The sequence below is a fragment of the Typopeltis vanoorti genome, chromosome 23, assembly GCF_054136105.1.
Source record: "Typopeltis vanoorti isolate ZY-2024b chromosome 23, IOZ_Tvanoo_1.0, whole genome shotgun sequence".
In the NCBI taxonomy this organism is placed as follows: Eukaryota; Metazoa; Arthropoda; class Arachnida; order Uropygi; family Thelyphonidae; genus Typopeltis; species Typopeltis vanoorti.
In genome coordinates, this window is record NC_143571.1 from 8416533 (window position 1) to 8435205 (window position 18673).

The following is an 18673-nucleotide window of genomic DNA, read 5'->3' on the forward strand; positions in this document are numbered from 1 at the left end:
AATCAACAAAGCTGGTATGGTAGGAAGTCAATTGAATAAATTCATATGGAATAAGAGAGAAATTAGTCATCATCATCATCATCATCAAATTCCTGACATGTACCCTCAAGGGGTGTACAGTATATGATAGTACTACATGAAAAATTTACATCATTACTAACTTCCTATTTACAATTTTCCTCCAAATCAGTCTGTTACTTATAAAGGCTCCAATAATATCATTATCAGATCCTATATTTCTATCGTCTAAGGCACATTGTACTATCAATCCAAATATATCTTCGTCTTCCTGTGGGTCGTTTTCCTGACAACCTGGCAGAGAACACTTGTTTTGCTAATCTTTCCTCGCCCATTCTGTTTAAGTGACCATACCACCTGAGATTTGCTTTGCTAATGCATTCCTGGATGCTGATAATGTCAAGTTCTTTCCTAATACCCTCGTTTTTAATATGATATTGCCATTGATGCCATCTGTTCATGCCTCTAATCTTTCTCAGGACTCTCATATCTGTAGTCTCTAGTCTTTGGTCAAGTGTTTTACTTCTGAACCAGCTCTCAGATCCGTAAGTTAAAACTGGTTTGAACACTGTCTTGTATACAGCTAATTTAGTGTTCCGACTAATTTCTCTCTTATTCTATATGAATTTATTCAATTGACTTCCTACCATACCAGCTTTGTTGATTCTGTTGTCCATTTCCATATTTAATTTACCATCTTCAGGAAAAATCGTGCCTAAGTAGATGAAATGTTTTACTTGTTCTATAGGTCATTCACAATGGAGTTGATATTTTCAATGTTTCTGCCTATTTTCATTGTCGTTGTCTTTTTAATGCTGACCTTCATACCATATCTATTACAACAGTTATTCAATTTAGTCCGAGAATCATGCAGACTTGTAGCGGATTTATTCAGAAGTATAACATCATCTGTATAAACCAAGGAGGTGACATTAACATCTCCAATTTTGATATCAGATTTAAACCACTTTCCTTCATATTGGAATCCATATAGATAATGAATAACAGCGGGAATAACGTACATTCTTGTCTGACACCAGATTTAATATCAAACTATCTTCCTGTACTTCCTTCAATGACAACTGCTGACTTACAACTCAAATGAAGACTAAGTATTGCTTGATATAATGATCCACTCACACCATACAACTGTAGCGTTTTGAATTGCTTCTCTCTTGGCATCTTGTGATATGCTTTTTCCAGATCTATAAAACTTAAGTATAGATTTTTGTTATATTCCCACTTCTCAATTATTTGTTGTAAAGTGAAAATGTGATCATTACAACCTTTATTTGGCCTGAATCTGCTTGTTCTTCACCGGGCTTCTCTTCCACAGTTCTTCTCAACCGTTTCTCAAGTATACTGGCATAAATCTTACAGGAACACTCAATAGAGAAATACCTATGTAATTCTCACAACCAGTTTTACTTCCCTTTTTTATATATGGGTACTATGAGAGCTCTACTCCAATCAGCTAGAATTTGTCCTTCTATCCATGCCCTCTGAACTATGCAGTGCAGCCACCGTAAGACTTTTATACCACCATATTTCAGCATTTCTGGTCGAATATCATCTACTCCTGCTGCCTTTCCACATTTCAAGCCTTTGATGGGTTTTTCTACTTCAAGTATGGATATGTATTCCTGACTGTATGCCTGTTGAGTGTTTTTTACCACTGTGCTATCACTGCTTGTTTCATTTAGCAATTTTTCGAAGTAATTACTCCATACTTCAAGGATATCTTTTTCTCCTGTTTTCATGTCACCTTTATCATCTCTAACTCCTTTTAGCACTCTTTCCTCCATTTCTAAGCTTCTTCAATAACCTCCAGAATATCTTCCTACCTTCTTAATATTTATTTTCTATGTTTTTGCCAAAGTACTCCCATGACTTGTGTTTAGCTAGTTTTACACAGTGTTTAGCTTTCTTACATTTGTCTCTGTATTCTGTAAAAGCACAAGCTGACTTATTTGCAAGAAACTTTTGATATGCTTTCTTCTTTTCCTTCACTGCCTCTTTAATTTCCTGTGTCCACCATGGAGTTATAATTTTTCTATCCTTGCAGACAACCTCAGCACATGCCTCTCTGGCTGAATCAATCAGGGTTTTCTTCAAGGCCTGCCACCAAATCTCCAAAGTTTGGTTCCTGTTCTCAAACTCTTTCATTTTTTCTTCAATAATCTTTGTGTATTTTAGTCTACAGTTCACACTTGAGAGCTGCTCAACTTTTATTCGCTTTAAAACTGTCTTACATGTTATTCTTTTCGATACGAAATTCAATTTTATCCTGCGCAAGACTAAATAGTGATTGCTTTCAATTTCTAATCCTCTGTACACTCTGCTGTCCTGCACCAGGGAGAAAACATCACTATCAACAATAACATAGTCAATGAGACTTATTTTTTTTTCTTGCCTCTTCTCTCCATGTGAATTTGTGCACATTTTTATGTTGGAACATGGTGTTAGTAATAACCAGTCCATGTTCTGAGCAGAAATCCAACAGGTATTTGCCATTATTATTGGCTTTGCTCTTTTCTCCAAATTTTCCCAAAACATTTTTGTATGTCTGACAACCACTTCCTACTCTGCTATTTAGATCCCCAAGAAGGACCAACTTTTCCTTTTTCATTGTGTCAGTAGCTTTCTCTAGATCCTCAAAAAATTCCTCCTCTTCTACCTTAGTAGAGCCTTCTGTGGGGACCATAGGCACTAATAAGTCTCATTGTCCAATTCTCCATTCTGATATTTGCCCACATCACTCTACTTGAGACCGCCTGCCATTCAAGAAGATTAGCCTCGTGTTTTGTGTTGAATATTATGGCTACTTCTTCTTTTCCTTCTTTTTCTTGATTGTCAATTGAGAAATTAGTTAGAACACTTAATTAGCTGTATACAAGACAATGTTAAAACCAGTTTTAACTTTTGGATCTGAGAGCTGGGTCAGAAGTAAAACACTTGACCAACGACTAGAGAATGCAGATATGAGAGTCTTGAGAAAGATGAGAGACGTGAACAGATGGCATCAATGGCATTATCATATTAAAAATGAGGATATTGGGAAAGAACTTGACATTGTCAGCATCCAGGAATGTGTTAGCAGAGCTAATCTCAGGTGGTATGGTCACTTAAATAGAATGGGAGAGGAAAGATTAGCAAAAGATGTGTTCTCTGCCATGTTGGCAGGAAAACGACCCAGAGGAAGACCAAGATATAGGTGGATTGATACGGTACAAAGTGCCTTAGACGATAGAAATATAAGATCTGATAATGTTTTAGCCTTTATAAGTAACAGACTGATTTGGAGGAAAATTGTAGATAGGAAGTTAGTAATGATGTAATTTTTTCATGTAGTACTATCATATCCTGTACACCCCTTGAGGGTACATGGCAGGAATTTGATGATGATGATGATGATGATGGTGAAATTTTTTTTACATAGTTTAGAAACCCTACTCTAGAGGCCAAACATGGAACTCTTTCAAGCGACTTCAGGCCTCCAATAAGTGAGGCAGTGGTCTCACACCAGGCGATGAAATTCATCTTCTACCTAAAGCAATCACAAACATCCATTCCCAGGACAGGATTCGAACTCGCAGCCCATTCGGTGAAGACCGGGTACGCTAACCACTTGGCCGACTAGGCCTGCAAATTGAAAGATTACTGGAATATAATTGCTAACTTTTATTCTACTGTACTGACCTACTAATATAACAATAAATAATTAAAAATGTAAAAATAAAAATATATAACCAAATAAAAAATTTATGGGATTAGCTGGACAAAGATTTGTAATAGTTCAGATAAAGAAATTGAAAGAAAGGAAGGAACCAAATATTTGTTGGTTCCTTCCTTTAACACAGAAACCCTGTTCTTGAGACTAGCATGATATACTTTTCAGGCATCCAGTAAGAAAGATGGGTCTCTATGATAAAGAGCCAAGAGGCTATTTTTCCAGCGGCATAAATTAAGTTAAGGGGATAATAAATCCCTCAGTATTTTAAAGCTGGATACAATACTCGGAGATCGAAATCTAAGTTTCATGCTGAGTGTTGTACTACCCAAGTGATAACTTATGCTTGGACTCGCTGATAGTTCTTCGGCATGAAACTCTTAGATTTCGATCTCCGAGTTTCGTATCTCGCTTTAAAATAATGAGGGATTTATTATCCCCTTAACTTAATTTACGCCTCCGGAAAAATAGCCTCTTGGCTCTTTATCGTAGTAATAATAATATATGGGTACACCGCCCTGGCAATTCGTTAGTAGGGGTATATGTAAGTTCGGTTCACTTAAACCTTGGTATTCCAGGTCTACCTACTCACTGATGAGACCTCAATAAAGGTCTAAACTAGTCTGGGTAGTGACCTCTCCTCATAATGTAAAACAGTAATATATCTCCTAGGAACTGCATTTTACATTATGAGAAAATATTAAGGATAGCGACGCTGCTTGCTCCACCTTTGACACGAGTTGCCATAGTGTTGTACTACCCAAGTGTTGACTTACGCTTGGACTGGCTGATAGTTCTTCGGCATGAAACTTTTAGATTTCGATCTCCGAGTTTCATATCCGGCTTTAAATTAATGAGGGATTTATTATCCCCTTAACTTAAAGATGGGTCTCATATGCAATGAAGAAAATCATTTCTCACTAAAAAGTGCAGTGGAATTCAAATCTAGTTTGTTGATTGAGGAACTGAAATACTCTTCAAGCAGCTAACCAGACTGAACTGTAGATATTCTTAGATGGCAAAAAGAAGTTATAAAATATATTAGATTTGTAATCCACAAGATGCCAAGAAAGGACATTCAAAAATAGCACAGAAAATGTCTGTATAGAAAATAGCATTATGAACAAAACTTGAATGAACTCTAGTTTTTGCTTTATTTATCTTTTCTATTATGAGTTAGATTCTCCAAAAGAACGGTCTAAATGTTACCAAGATATCTTGGTAACTTTTAGACTGTTTTGGGAACCAAGAACTAAAGACCAAATGTGGAGCTTTTTTCCAAACTACTTCAGTTTTCCAATAGCTAAGGTGGTGGTCACATAATGGGTGATGAAATTTATTTGTGACTGTGAGTAAAAATGCAGTATGGTGCAAAAACATAGTACTGCAGTGATATATGTTATGTAGTAAACATATGGAGTAAATCGATGGAATCTTGGTTGAATAAAGCATTATGAAACAGTAGATTATGTTACTTAAATATAAAGAGCCAACAGGCTTCATTTCGGCGATATAAACATTAATTAAATTAAGGGGATATTAGACCACATTGTTTTAAAACCGAATAAGAAACTCAAAGATTGGAATCAGAGAATTTCATGCCGAATATAGTATAAAAAAACTATAGAAGTATCGGCGAATACTAGCGTGAGCTGAATTCAAGTAGTCCTAGAGCATAGTACAAATCTGGGCAACTCGTTGCAAAGGTGGTGAAGTTCTGATCGCTATTCTTGGTATTTTCCATAATGTAAAAACACATTTCCTAGGAAATGTATGCTGTTATTACATTATGGTAGGGAGGTCACTACCCAGACCGGTTTCAGCCTTTATTGAGGCTTCATCAGTGAGTAGCTAGACCAAATTATTAATACCAAAAGGTATAGCGAAAAGAACTTATATACTCTGCTATACGAGTTGTCCAAAAAGGTGCACCCATTACGTAACTTAAATATAAAGAGCCAACAGGCTTCATTTCAGCAATATAAACATTAATTAAATTAAGGGGATATTAGATCCCACATTGCTTTAAAACTGAATAAGAAACTCAAAGATTGGAATCAGAGAGTTTCATGCTGAATATAGTATAAAAAACTATAACAGTATCGGCGAATACTAGCGTGAGCTGAATGCAAGTAGTCCTGGAACGTAGTACAAACGCGGGCAACTCGTTGCAAAGGTGGTAGATTATGTGACTGAAATGGACACCTTGTCTTTCAAGACAGGTTTTGTAGTGCATGTGAAGGTTCTCTGTCATCTTGGAGAACAAGGGTTGGGACATCTGCTGGGCATATCATGTAATTTTATCCCTTAGTTTATCTAGGTTTGATGACAGATCATGATTGAACACCCATTCCTTTAACATACCCCAAATGAAGGCATCAAGTGATGTGAGATGTAGAATGTGAAGGGTACTGGAATTCTCTGAACCTCTAATTGGCTGGTATTCTCCCTTATGCAGTGGCACTTTCTTTCCACTCCTCTTCAACTGTTTCTGTTGCCAGACTTCTCTTGAACAACAAAGTCAACAGGACTACCAGCTATTTTGCACATTCCCATAATATCCCATCCAGTCCCACAACTTTATTAATATCAAAGTTACTTAACATTCCGAACATTACCCATCCTTGAACTATTAGTCTTCTGTCCTTCCTATTGCTATTCACACTATTCACATGAAATGCTCACTGAACATTTCCACTGTCTTCAGCAGATACGACCCATGTTCCATCTCCAACAAAAGTCGGTCTTTTGTTATTCACCCTTTCTTCTAATAGTAAAATTAGAAGAAAAATAACTGTAAAATTCTCTAAGGTTTTTCCAGGTGATCAGAACTATGCATTTTTTTTTTTTTTTTGCAAAAAAAAAAGTATCTAAATTTTTTAGTTGTAGTGCAGTGCCCAGAATAATTTGACAATTATTCTGGGCAATACAACATAACTAACTGACCTCAGTTATTCTGCAAGGTAGTGGATTAACCTATACAAGAGAAATGGTTTCTTCTATTCCTTGGTTTTGTGGCTGCCTCTGTTTAAAGCTTTTTAATCGGTTATTTTCTTTGGTTCATTACTTTCAATTTAAAATGCCAAGAAATTATATTCTTCTTCTTTAATCCTTCATCTCAGTGTAAGCAAATAAAGTTTGTACATGAAGTTTCTTCGCAACTAGGCTACTTGTGTATAGGAGCTAATGACTTCACATCAGTTGCCTTAATTTCTCATAATGCAAAGCTCACTTTTGGGTTACGCTATGGGAAGGGCCACTACCCAGACTGGTTTTGAATTTTCAGTTCGCATTAGTAGCCCCCCCCCCCCCTCCACACACTAGTTTCATCCCATACAATGGAATACCAAAACGATTGATGTGAAATCATCAGCCTCTATATACAAGTAGCCTAGTCATGAACAAACCTCATATGCAAACTTTGTTTGCTTACACTTGGATAAAGGATTTAACAAGAATATAATTTCTTGGCATTTTTAATGTAATTTTCTTAGACAGGGTTATACGTTGGTTATGCATTACTAAATCACTTACGGAATTGACAACGTAGATCAGAATATAAATTAAATTACACTTTAATAGATATTTCGGCAACATCATGTTAAAAGGAACTTAAAAAGGCACGGCCACATAGGCACTACAACACAGTAACTGAGAATGAAGTGATGAAGTTATTGTTCTCCTAAAAGTCCTGATGGTGCCCCCTAGCGAGCTATGTAGGTGTTCTTGGCCGTTGGGCTGAAGGTCTGTTGATGTAAGCCTCCCAAATTTGGGCAGTCTCATACAACTAAATTTGTTGAGGTTTGGAGAGTTTCTTAGGGCTGAGGCTGATTCCATGAATAGTCTTTCCAATTTGTATTTGCTACGGTGTATTACTGTAGCTTTCTTTCACCGTATTCTGTGGCGTGTATCCAGAGCATGGTCTGCAAGACCAGAGTGGATGTACTTGTGAAAATGGATATAGTCCTTGTGTTCCAATATTCTGATATTCACTGTCCTGCTTGTTCGGACAAAGTAAGACAGTTTACAGCTGCAAGGGACCTGGTATGCACCAAGTAGGTCTAGTGGTTGGTCTTTAGTGGAGTGGATAAGGGATGCCAATTTTCTGTATGGTCTGTAACAGGAGGTCAAGTCATGTTTTTTTAAGATTTTGGTAATTTTTTCCGAGGTGCCTCGGATGTAGGGAATGGTGATGGATTTAGAGTAATCCTTGCTGTGAAAGGGGGGGTTGTGGTTTGTTAGTTTCAGTATTTTTTGGATTTTATGGGGAGGGGTAGCCATTGGCTGAGAAAGTGTTGAGGATGTGATTTAGTTCAGTGTTTAGGGCCTTGTCATTTGAACAGATTAGTTTAGCCCTGTTGTATAGTGTTTTCACCACTCCATATTGTTGTGAGGGGGGGGGGGATTCTTGGTGAATGTACCTGCCTGTATGGTGGGTTTTCTATAAACTGAGAAAACCAAGGTTCCATCAGGCTGGTGTGCGACTAGTGTGTCTAGGAGGGGGAGGCTGTTGTTTTCCTCTTTTTCCAGGGTGAACTTGATTCTAGGGTGTTGGTTTAAGTGTGTTAAGAAGGACAGGAGTGTATCAGAGCCATGTGGCCAAATAGCGAACACATCATCAACGTAGGGAAGCCATTTGGTTGGTTTTTGTGGGGCAGAGGCTAAGGCTTTTTCTTCAAAGGTCTCCATAAAGAAATTGGCCAAGGGTGGGGAGAGTGGTGAACCCATGGCTGTCCCCTCTATTTGTTTGTAGAATTTTTCCTGTCAAACAAAATAGCCTGAGTTCATTGTGAACTGAAATAGAGCTGAGATATCGGGAGAAAATTTAGCTTGGATTAGCTCTAAAGTTTCCTTGAGTGGGACATTAGTGAATAAGGAGACGTCAAAACTGACCATTATGTCAGTATGTTGGAGTATAAGGTTTCTATGCTGGCTTTGAAGTGGGCTGAGTTTTTTATGTGTGATGGTGTGTTGCCAGTATAGCGTGTGAGCACTTTGGCCAAATGTTTAGCTAATTTGTATGTGGGGGAATCAATGCCATCCACCATGGGATGTAATGGCACATTTTCTTTATGTATTTTTGGGAGTCCATAAATACAGGGGATATAGAGTTAAACAGCTTTAATCTGTTGGTAACTTCTACAGGCCAAGAAGTAACTTTCTTAAGGAGACTGTGAAGATTTCTGATTTGTGAGTTCGTGAGATTGTATTCGATACGGAGTTAAGTAGCCCGATCTAATAGAAGAGCATTAAGCTTACCTGTGTAGTCCTTTTGGTTAAGTACTACAGTTGCATTTCCCTTATCTGCTTTGGTGATCACTATTTCTTTATTATTTCTCATTTCCTGCAGAGCTTTATATTCTTTGTTGAATATGTTGGTTTTTGGTGGTCTTGCTTTGGAGAGGACACAAGCTACATCCAATCTTACACTGTTGGTGATTTGATCCAGAAGGTGGCGGATTCCGTGTTCAATCTGGATCATAATATCCTCACTAGGTATTTTTCTGGGAGCAATGGTGAAGTTGTGGCCACGTGAAAGCGCATTATGTGTTTCAGGCTTCAGGGTAACTGAAGAAAGGTTGATTACGGTGTTCATAGGAAGTTTTGGATTGACGGTAGAGTTCTTTTTTAATTTTTCGAATTTTTTGATCTGTCGACCTCATATTTTTTCAAATTCTTTGTCTGCTGCAGTACACAAGACGTCATGTAAAATTGACCAAAGCTTGTGATTTAAAGTGCATGAAAGCTCTTCTTCAAAAGCATGAATAGCTTTGTTAATGTCCGCTAAGAGAGACTGTTCCCGATTTGTTCCCGAAGCAAAGCGTAGCTGGTGTGGTTATAGATACAGAGAGCTTTTTGTGAAACGAAATGGTGCTTGAATTTTACAGAATTTGGGATTACCTGATTATCCCGTCTAGGATAATCGTGTCTAGGAAAGTTAGATGATTTAATTGTCTAGATAACTTCAACTTCATTTTACCGTATTGGCGGGCCTTCTGTGCAATGGCATTTCCGTGGATGATGGTAATTCTCGTAGACAGGCTTATACATTGGTTATGCATTACTTGGAATCACTTAAGGAATTGACAACGTAGATAAGAATATAAATTAAATTACACTTTAATAAATATTTTCGATATTTCGGCAACGTCATGTTGCCATCTTCATACACTCCTCTCCTTCTTAACACACTTAAACAACCAACACCCCAGAATCAAGTTCACCCTGGAAAAAGAGGAAAACAACAGCCTCCCCTTCCTAGACACACACTAGTCATCTGCCAGCCTGATGGAACCTTGGTTTGCTCAGTTTATAGAAAACCCATCCATATAGGCAGATGCATTCATCAACAATTCCCCCCCACACACACACACAACAATATGGAGTGGTGAAAACACTATACAACAGGACTAAACTAATCTTCTCTAACAACAAAGCACTGAACTAAATCACATCCTCAACACTTTCTCAACCAATGGCTACCCCCCCCCCCCAAATCCAAAAAATATTGAAACCAACAAACCACAACCCCCCCCCCCCCCACAACAAGGATTACTCAAAATCCATCACCATTCCCTACATCCGAGGCACCTCAGAAAAAATTACCAAAATCTTAAAAAAACATGACTTGACCTCCTGTTACAGACCATACAGAAAATTGGCATCCCTTATCCACTCCACTAAAGACCAACCACTTCCCCTTGACCTACCTGGTGTATACCAGGTCGCTTGCAGCTGTAAACTGTCTTACTTTGTCCAAACAGGCATGACATCGAATATCAGAATTTCAGAACAGAAGGACTACATCCAGTTTCACAAGTACAGCCACTCTGGTCTTGCAGACCATGCTCTGGATACACGCCACAGAATACAGTGGAAGAAAGCTACAGTAATACACCGTAGCAAATACATATTTGAAAGACTATTCATGGAATCAGCCTCAGCCCTAAGAAACTCTCCAAACCTCAACAAATTTGGTTGTATGAGACTGCCCCAAATTTGGGAGGCTTACATCAGCAGACCCTCAGCCCAATGGCCAAGAACACCTGCTTAGCCTGCTAGGGGGCACCATCAGGACTTTTAGGAGAACAATTGCTTCATTCTCAGTTACTGTGTTATAGTGCCTATGTGCACGTGCCTTTTTAGTACGTTCCTTTTGAAGATGGCATATATCAGAAATAATTATTAAAGTGTAATTTAATTTATATTCTTATCTACGTTGTCAATTCCTTAAGTGATTTAGTAATAATTTAATGTGATTTATAACCAAGTAAATAAACTTTCTACAATTACCTGCTATTACCTTGAAAAAGCTAGCTACAGTAGTTAGCAAAAACACGTTAGTGTGAATAAAAAGAATACTAAGACAAAATAAATATTCATTCATCTTTATCATATGTGATTTTTCACAAAAGTGATATTTCATCATTATAGGCTGAATAGAGTGGAGGAATAAACAGGTATGTCCATAGCAAAAATAAAAAATAAATAATAAATAATAATAACAATAATAATAAAATATAAAAATAAATAAATAATAGATGGGCATGAATTCTTCTGAAACTTATCATTCCACCTGGATCTTTTCTATTATCCTCATTTTTAATATGATTCTGCAACTGATTCTATCTGCCTATACATAATGTTTTTACAAAAATCTCCTATCTGTGGTCTCTTAAGTCTTTGATCAACTGTTGCATTTTTAACCCAGCTGTGCAATCTATAAGTTCCAGTTAGTTTGAGCTATCTTGTATATTGCTATTTTAGTATTTTATCTAATTTTTCACTTATTCCATATAAAGTTATTCAACTGACTTCTCACCATACCTGCTTTGTTTATTTCTGTTATCTATTTGCAGTTTTAATTTGCCATATATTCACTAAAAATTGTGCCGAAATAGTAGATATATTTTCCTTTTTCTGATGATTATTCTCTATTGAAAGTGCAGTTGATGCTTTCCATATCTGTTTTCATTGTTTACATCTTTTTATTGCTGATTTACATACTAGATTTGTTGCACCATATTCATTTTGTTAAAGAGTTTCTCGTCCTCCACATAAAAATAAGCCATGTTTCATATATATCTAGTTTTGATGTCAGTTATTTAATGTTACTTTCCTTCATATGAGATACATATAGATGATAAATAACATTGAATATAGCACATACCTTTTGTTTTGCACCTGGTTTTATATCAAATGATCCAGTGTGGATGGATATTATTTACCTTTGCCTATAAAATGTAGTTTACTGATTTTTGCACTAATCCCACTTACGAAAGGTTACAAAATGTATGGCACATAAGTACTACCATGCACTGATTGTTTCAGTTATCTATTATATTATAAGCATGGTATAGTAATTTTGTTACTGTTATGTTTTATAATGTATTTTATTATACTGATTTTTTTTTTTTTTTTTCAGCCATGTATAGTATCATTGATCTCTAGATTTTATGCATGTCATCATGTTGACCCTGTAATCAGAAATGTACTCTGTGGTCATCTTCGTTATCTGGATAGTTACATGGTAGATAAAACCTATATTTCTCAATCTGAGGTAGGAAAAACACATATATAGATATGCTTGAAAAGTAATGCCTTTCAATTTATTTATTTTTATATTTGAAGTAGATGCAACTATTTCTCAACACGATCACCTTTACAGTCCACTCATTCTACCAATGTTCCAATCATTCTGTCATGTCCATAACAAAGAGCTGAGCTTCATGATGATGGAACCACATCATCACCATAATCAACTAGTTTGCATATAATAAGAAACAATGTCCTCACCAGTGTTCCTTCAGTTTCAAGAAAAGAGAAGCTAGTTGGCACTGTTTGCTGAGTGTCTAATGACAATGAAATCAAGGCAGTTAATCTCTGCAGCCATTCATGCTGCATTTCATGCTGGAGGAAAAGCAACTGCATGTGAGGCAAACCCTCTGAATCCATACCTTCAGTTGTTGTTCTTTTGCATCATTCTGTTGTAATACTCAGAGTTAGTGAGATGCTGATAATGAGCATGAATTCTGAATTAAGCCATTCCCGTTCCAGAAAGCTTGAGCATAATTCTGCAAGTAGAGAGGAGGTAGTGCTTTGAACCTTTGTGATGTTATCTAATAGATTCTTGCTTTCTTTACTCAGTATGATACATGCCTCTGTTTTGCCTCTGTTTCTCTTTCCTACTAAACCTTAAAGTGTGGGGGAATTGGACCAAGTGACTCATTTGTTATGAACACCTACAAAAGGTCCCACTAGGAAGAAATGGATGAATTTATCAAATCATTAAATCATTATATCGAATCTGAGTCTCCTGTTTCCTGTTCAAAATATATCTCACATCACTCTATTTGAAATTGGCTTCCATTCAGGAAATTAATCTTCAAATTTACTGTTGAATACCAGCTACTTTTTGCTTATCTTGATGTCTGTTACTTGAACAAATCATCTCATACATATTATTTAGAATCACACCTGCTTTAGTCTTCATCTTGATAATGCCAATTATTTGATGTTCTTTTGCTAACTCCATCTGTTTTCTACCATTCTTGCATACATTTGTGATTCCTTCTCCCATTTTGTTGATTCTGAGCTTTGCTAATTGCGATAGCAAAGCAAAATAACATAAATGTCGCATTTTTATGTAAGTAATAAAGAGTATATAGAACAAACAAACACAAAGATAATTTTCTTGAATGGTATCAAGTAGTGATGCAGACAAACATTAAATTGGAGAATTGGAAAATCATCATCATCATCATCTTCAAATTCCTGACATGTACCCTCAAGGGGTGTACAGGATATGATAGTACTACATGAAAAAGTTACATAATTACTAACTTCCTATCTACAATTTTCCTCCAAATCAGTCTGTTACTTGTCAAGACTCCAACATTATCAGATCTTATATTTCTATCGTCTAAGGCACGTTGTACCATATCAATCCAGCTATATCTTGGTCTTCCTCTGGGTCGTTTTCCTGCCAACCTGGCAGAGAACACTTCTTTTGCTAATCTTTCCTCGTCCATTCTGTGTAAGTGACCATACCACCTGAGATTAGCTTTGCTAATGCATTCCTGGATGCCGACAATGTCAAGTTCTTTCCTGATACCCTCGTTTTTAATATGATATTGCCATTGATGCCATCTGTTCACGCCTCTAATCTTTCTCAGGACTCTCATATCTGCGGTCTCTAGTCTTTGGTCAAGTGTTTTACTTCTGAACCAGCTCTCAGATCCTTAAGTTAAGACAGGTTTGAACACTGTCTGCATACAGCTAATTTAGTGTTCTGACTAATTTCTCTCTTATTCCATATGAATTTATTTAATTGACTTCCTACCATACCAGCTTTGTTGATTCTGTTGTCTATTTCCATATTTAATTTACCATTTTCAGAAAAATTGTGCCTAAGTAGCTGAAATGTTTTACTTGTTCCACAGGTCCCATTCACAATGCGGTTGACATTTTCAACAATTCTACCTATTTTCATTGTCTTTTGTCTTTTTATTGCTGACCTTCATACCATATCTATTACAACAGTTATTCAATTTAGTCAGGGAATCTTGCAAACTTGTAGCAGATTTATTTAGAAGTATAACATCGTCCGCATAAAGCAAAAAAATTTGACATTAACGTCTCCAATTCTGATATCATGTTTAATACCACTTTCCTATATAATGTGATCCATATAGATAATGTACATCCTTGTCTCACACCAGATTTAACATTAAACCATCTTCCTGTACTTCCTTCAATGATAACTGCTGACTTACAACTCAAATAAAGACTAAGTATTGCTTGATATAATGCCCCATTGACACCATATAACTGTAGCGTATTGAAATAGCTTCTCTCTTGGCACCTTGTCATATGCCTTTTCCAGATCGACAAAACTTAAATACAGATCTTTGTTATATTCCTATGCTTTCACAACTATTTGTTGTATAGTGAAGATCTGACATGACAGCCTCTATGTGGCCTGAATCCAGCTTGTTCTTCACCAAGCTTTTCTTTCACAATTGTTCTCAACTGTTTCTCAAGTATATTGGCATAAATCTTGCCTGGAACACTCAGTAGGGATATACCTCTGTAATTCTCACATTCACTTTTATTTCCCTTCTTATATATGGCTACTATTAGAGCTCTACTCCAATCATCAGGAATTTGTCCCTCAGTGCAGGCTTTCTGAACTATGCAGTGCAGCCACTGTAAGACTCTTATACCACCATACTTCAGCATTTCTGGTCGAATATCATCTACTCCTGCTGCCTTTCCACATTTCAAGCCTTTGATGGCTTTTTCTACTTCAAGTATGGATATGTATTCCTGACTGCATGCCTGGTCAGTGTTTTTTATCACTGTGCTGTCATCACTGCTTGTTTCATTTAGCAGTTTTTCAAAGTAATTACTCCATACTTCAAGGATATCTTTTTCTCCTGTTTTCATTTCACCTTTATCATCTCTAATTCCTTTTACAGCACTCTTTTCTTCATTCCTAAGCTTCTTCAACAACGTCCAGAATATTTTGCCAGCTTCTTGATATTTATTTTCTATGTTCATGCCAAAGTCCTCTCATGACTTTTGTTTAGCTAGTTTTACACAGTGTTTAGCTTTCTTACATTTGTCTCTGTATTCTCTAAGAGCACAAGCTGACTTATTTGCCAGGAACTTTTGATATGCTTTCCTCTTTTGCTTCACTACCTCTTTAACTTCCTGTGTCCACCATGGAGTTCTAATTTTACTATTCTTGCAGACAACTTCACCACATGCCTCTCTAGCTGAATCAATCAGGGTTTTCTTCAAGGTTTGGTTCCTGTTCTCAAACTCTTTCATTTTTTCTTCAATAATCTTTGTGTATTTTAGTCTACAGTTCACATCTCGGAGCTGCTCAACTTTTATTCGGTTTAAAACTTTCTTACATGTCATTCTTTTCAATATGAAATTCAATTTTATCCTGCTGAAGACTAAATAGTGATCACTTCCAATTTCAAATCCTCTGTACACTCTGGTGTCCTGCACCAGGGAGGAAACATCACTATCAACAATAACATAGTCAATGAGACATTTTTATTCCTTGCCTCTTCTCTCCATGTGAATTTGTGCACATTTTTATGTCGAAACATGTTGTTAGTAAAATCCAGTCCATGTCCTGAGCAGAAATCCAACAGGTATTTGCCATTATTATTAGCTTAGCTCTTTTCTCCAAATTTTCCCAAAACATTTTTGTATGTCTGACAACCACTTCCTACTCTGCTATTTAGATCCCCAAGAAGGACCAACTTTTCCTTTTTCATTGTGTCAGTAGCTTTCTCTAGATCCTCCAAAAATTCCTCCTCTTCTACCTTAGTAGAGCCTTCTGTGGGGACCATAGGCACTAATAAGTCATTGTCCAATTCTCCATTCTGATATTTGCCCACATCACTCTACTTGAGACTGCCTGCCATTGAAGAAGATTAACCTCGTATTTAGTGTTGAATACTATGGCTACTCCTTTTTTTCCTTGATTGTCATTGCCTGAATATAACATTTTGTATTTATTGCTCAGAAAGATCTCGCCAGTTTTTGTCTTTTTTGTTTCACTCACTCCTATTATGTCGATCTGTTACGTATTTAATTCCTCAGCTAGCTCCATTTCTTTGCCATTCGGACTTCTTATGTTGATAGTACCGATCTTTAACTCTGGTGATGTTGAGTTGGGGTGTGCTTTCAGATTTGTTCCAGAATTGGACCAAGAGGCTATTTGTGCTTATGGACCTACAGAAGGTTCTACTAAGGAAGTGGAGGAATTTATCAAATCATTGAAGAAGACAGCAAACCTTCAGAAAAGGGGAAAAAGGAAATTATTGGTCCTTATAGTAATGTAAACAGCAGAGTAGGAAATGAATACTAGACATTACAGAAATGTGTTGAGAAAACTGAGTGAAAAGAGCAAAACTAATAAAAATAGTAAATACTCATTCGATTTCTGTTCAGGATATGAACTAGTCATCACTAACACCATGCTCCAACATAAATAAAAAAATATGAAAAATAATAAAAGTCTCATTGACTATGTTATCAATGATAATAATATCCTCCTGAATCATAATTGATATTATTCAGGCCACAAGAGTATAGAATTTGAAGAAATTGGAAGTAGAAAATTATCACCTTTAGTTAGTTTTGAGCAGAATAAAATTGAATATCATATTGAAAGAAAAATTATCCAAGAAAGCTTTAAAAGGAATCAGATTTCAGCAGCTTTCAGAGGCAAACTGTCTACTTAATTGTATAAATATTATCATGGAAATATGACGGAGTTTGAAAGCAATTACCAAACCTGGTTTGATTTCATTAGCAGACTCTGAAGAAAATATTGATTAATTCAACCAGAGAGGCATGTAATGAAGTTGTCTGCATAGAAAAATCAGAACTTTGTGGTTTACTTAAGAAGTTAAACAGGTGGCAGTCATGGAAAAAGAAGACTGTATATTGAAAGTTCCTACAAGTGAATATGCAAGTGCTCTGGGAGAATGCATTGAAGAGTGGCAAATCAGTTTGTTACTCTTCAATGCATGCATAGCAAGAAATCAAATCAGTTTGCTAAAGTAGCTAAACAAAACTCTTGGGAAGACTTTGGTATAAGAATACAGAAGATAAATATCAGGAAGGTAGAACGAATGATTTGAAAGAAGAAAAATATGGCAACAGCAAGGACTTGAAAAAAATCACTATCTATCTATATGTTCACTGGGCTGGGCATATACAGATGCCGTATGGTCACTCCGATGCTCGGTAATGTGCCACACCAGGCCCGCCATGTAGTCCCATTGTTTGCTTTACTCGAGGCCACAACTCTGAAGATCAGTCACTCCACACACACACCATCCATCCATCTCGCTGATGGTCTGCCCCTTCCTCTTTTCCAAGAACTTTACCTTTTATTACTGTTCTGAGAAGTCCCCCTTCCATCCTTTCAATGTATCCAAAATAATTTAACTTTCTTCTGTCAATATCCTTAAGGAGCCTTAAAGTTCTACTGATCTTTTCTAACACCCATTCATTTGTGCACCTTTCAGTATATGATATTCTCAAAACTGGTGAGATCTTTCTGAGCAATAAATACAAAATGTTATACTCAGGAAATGACAATCAAGTAAAAGAAGGAGTAGCCATAGTATTCAACGCAAAATATGAGGGCTAATCTTCTTGAATGGCAGGCAGTCTCAAGTAGAATGATGTGGGCAAATATCAGAATGGGGAATTGGACAATGAGACTTATTTGTGCCTATGGTCCAACAGAAGGTTCTACTAAGGTGGAAGAGGAGGAATTTTTTGATGCTTTAGAAAAAGCAACTGACACAGTGAAATAGGAAAAGTTGGCCTCGTTGGGGGATCTAAATAGCAGAGTAGGAAATGATTGTGAGACATACAAAAATATTTTGTGAAAATTTGAAGAAAAGAGCAAATCCAATAATAATGACAAATACCTGTTGGATTTCTGCTCAGGACATGGACTGGTTTTTACTAACACCATATTCCAACATAGAAATGTGCACAAATTCACATGGAGAGAAGAGGCAAGGAATAAGAAAAGTCTCATTGACTATGTTATTGTTGATAGTGATGTTTTCTCCCTGGGGCAGGATACCAGAGTGCACCAAGGATTTGAAATTGGAAGTGATCACTATTTAGTCTTGAGCAGGATAAAATTGAATTTCATATTGACAAGAATAACATGTAAGAAAGTTTTAAAGCGAATAGAAGTTGAGCAGCTCTCAGATGTGAACTGTAGACTAAAAAACACAAAGATTATTGAAGAAAAAATGAAAGAGTTTGAGAACAGGAACCAAACCTTGGAGATTCAGTGGCAAGCCTTGAAGAAAACTCTGATTGATTCAGCCAGAGAGGCATGTGGTGAGGTTGACTGCAAGAATAGTAAAA

At 36.6% G+C, this 18673-nt stretch overlaps 1 protein-coding gene across 1 annotated transcript in view; it reads left to right on the top strand.

Moving 5' to 3' along the window:
• Positions 1 to 18673, top strand: part of MetRS (methionyl-tRNA synthetase 1) — a 257104-nt gene that overhangs the window by 24087 nt on the left and 214344 nt on the right. The window contains exon 4 of the mRNA XM_090413131.1: positions 12174 to 12308. Coding sequence (XP_090269257.1) covers positions 12174 to 12308 — 135 coding nt within the window. The remainder of the gene's footprint in view (positions 1 to 12173; positions 12309 to 18673) is intronic.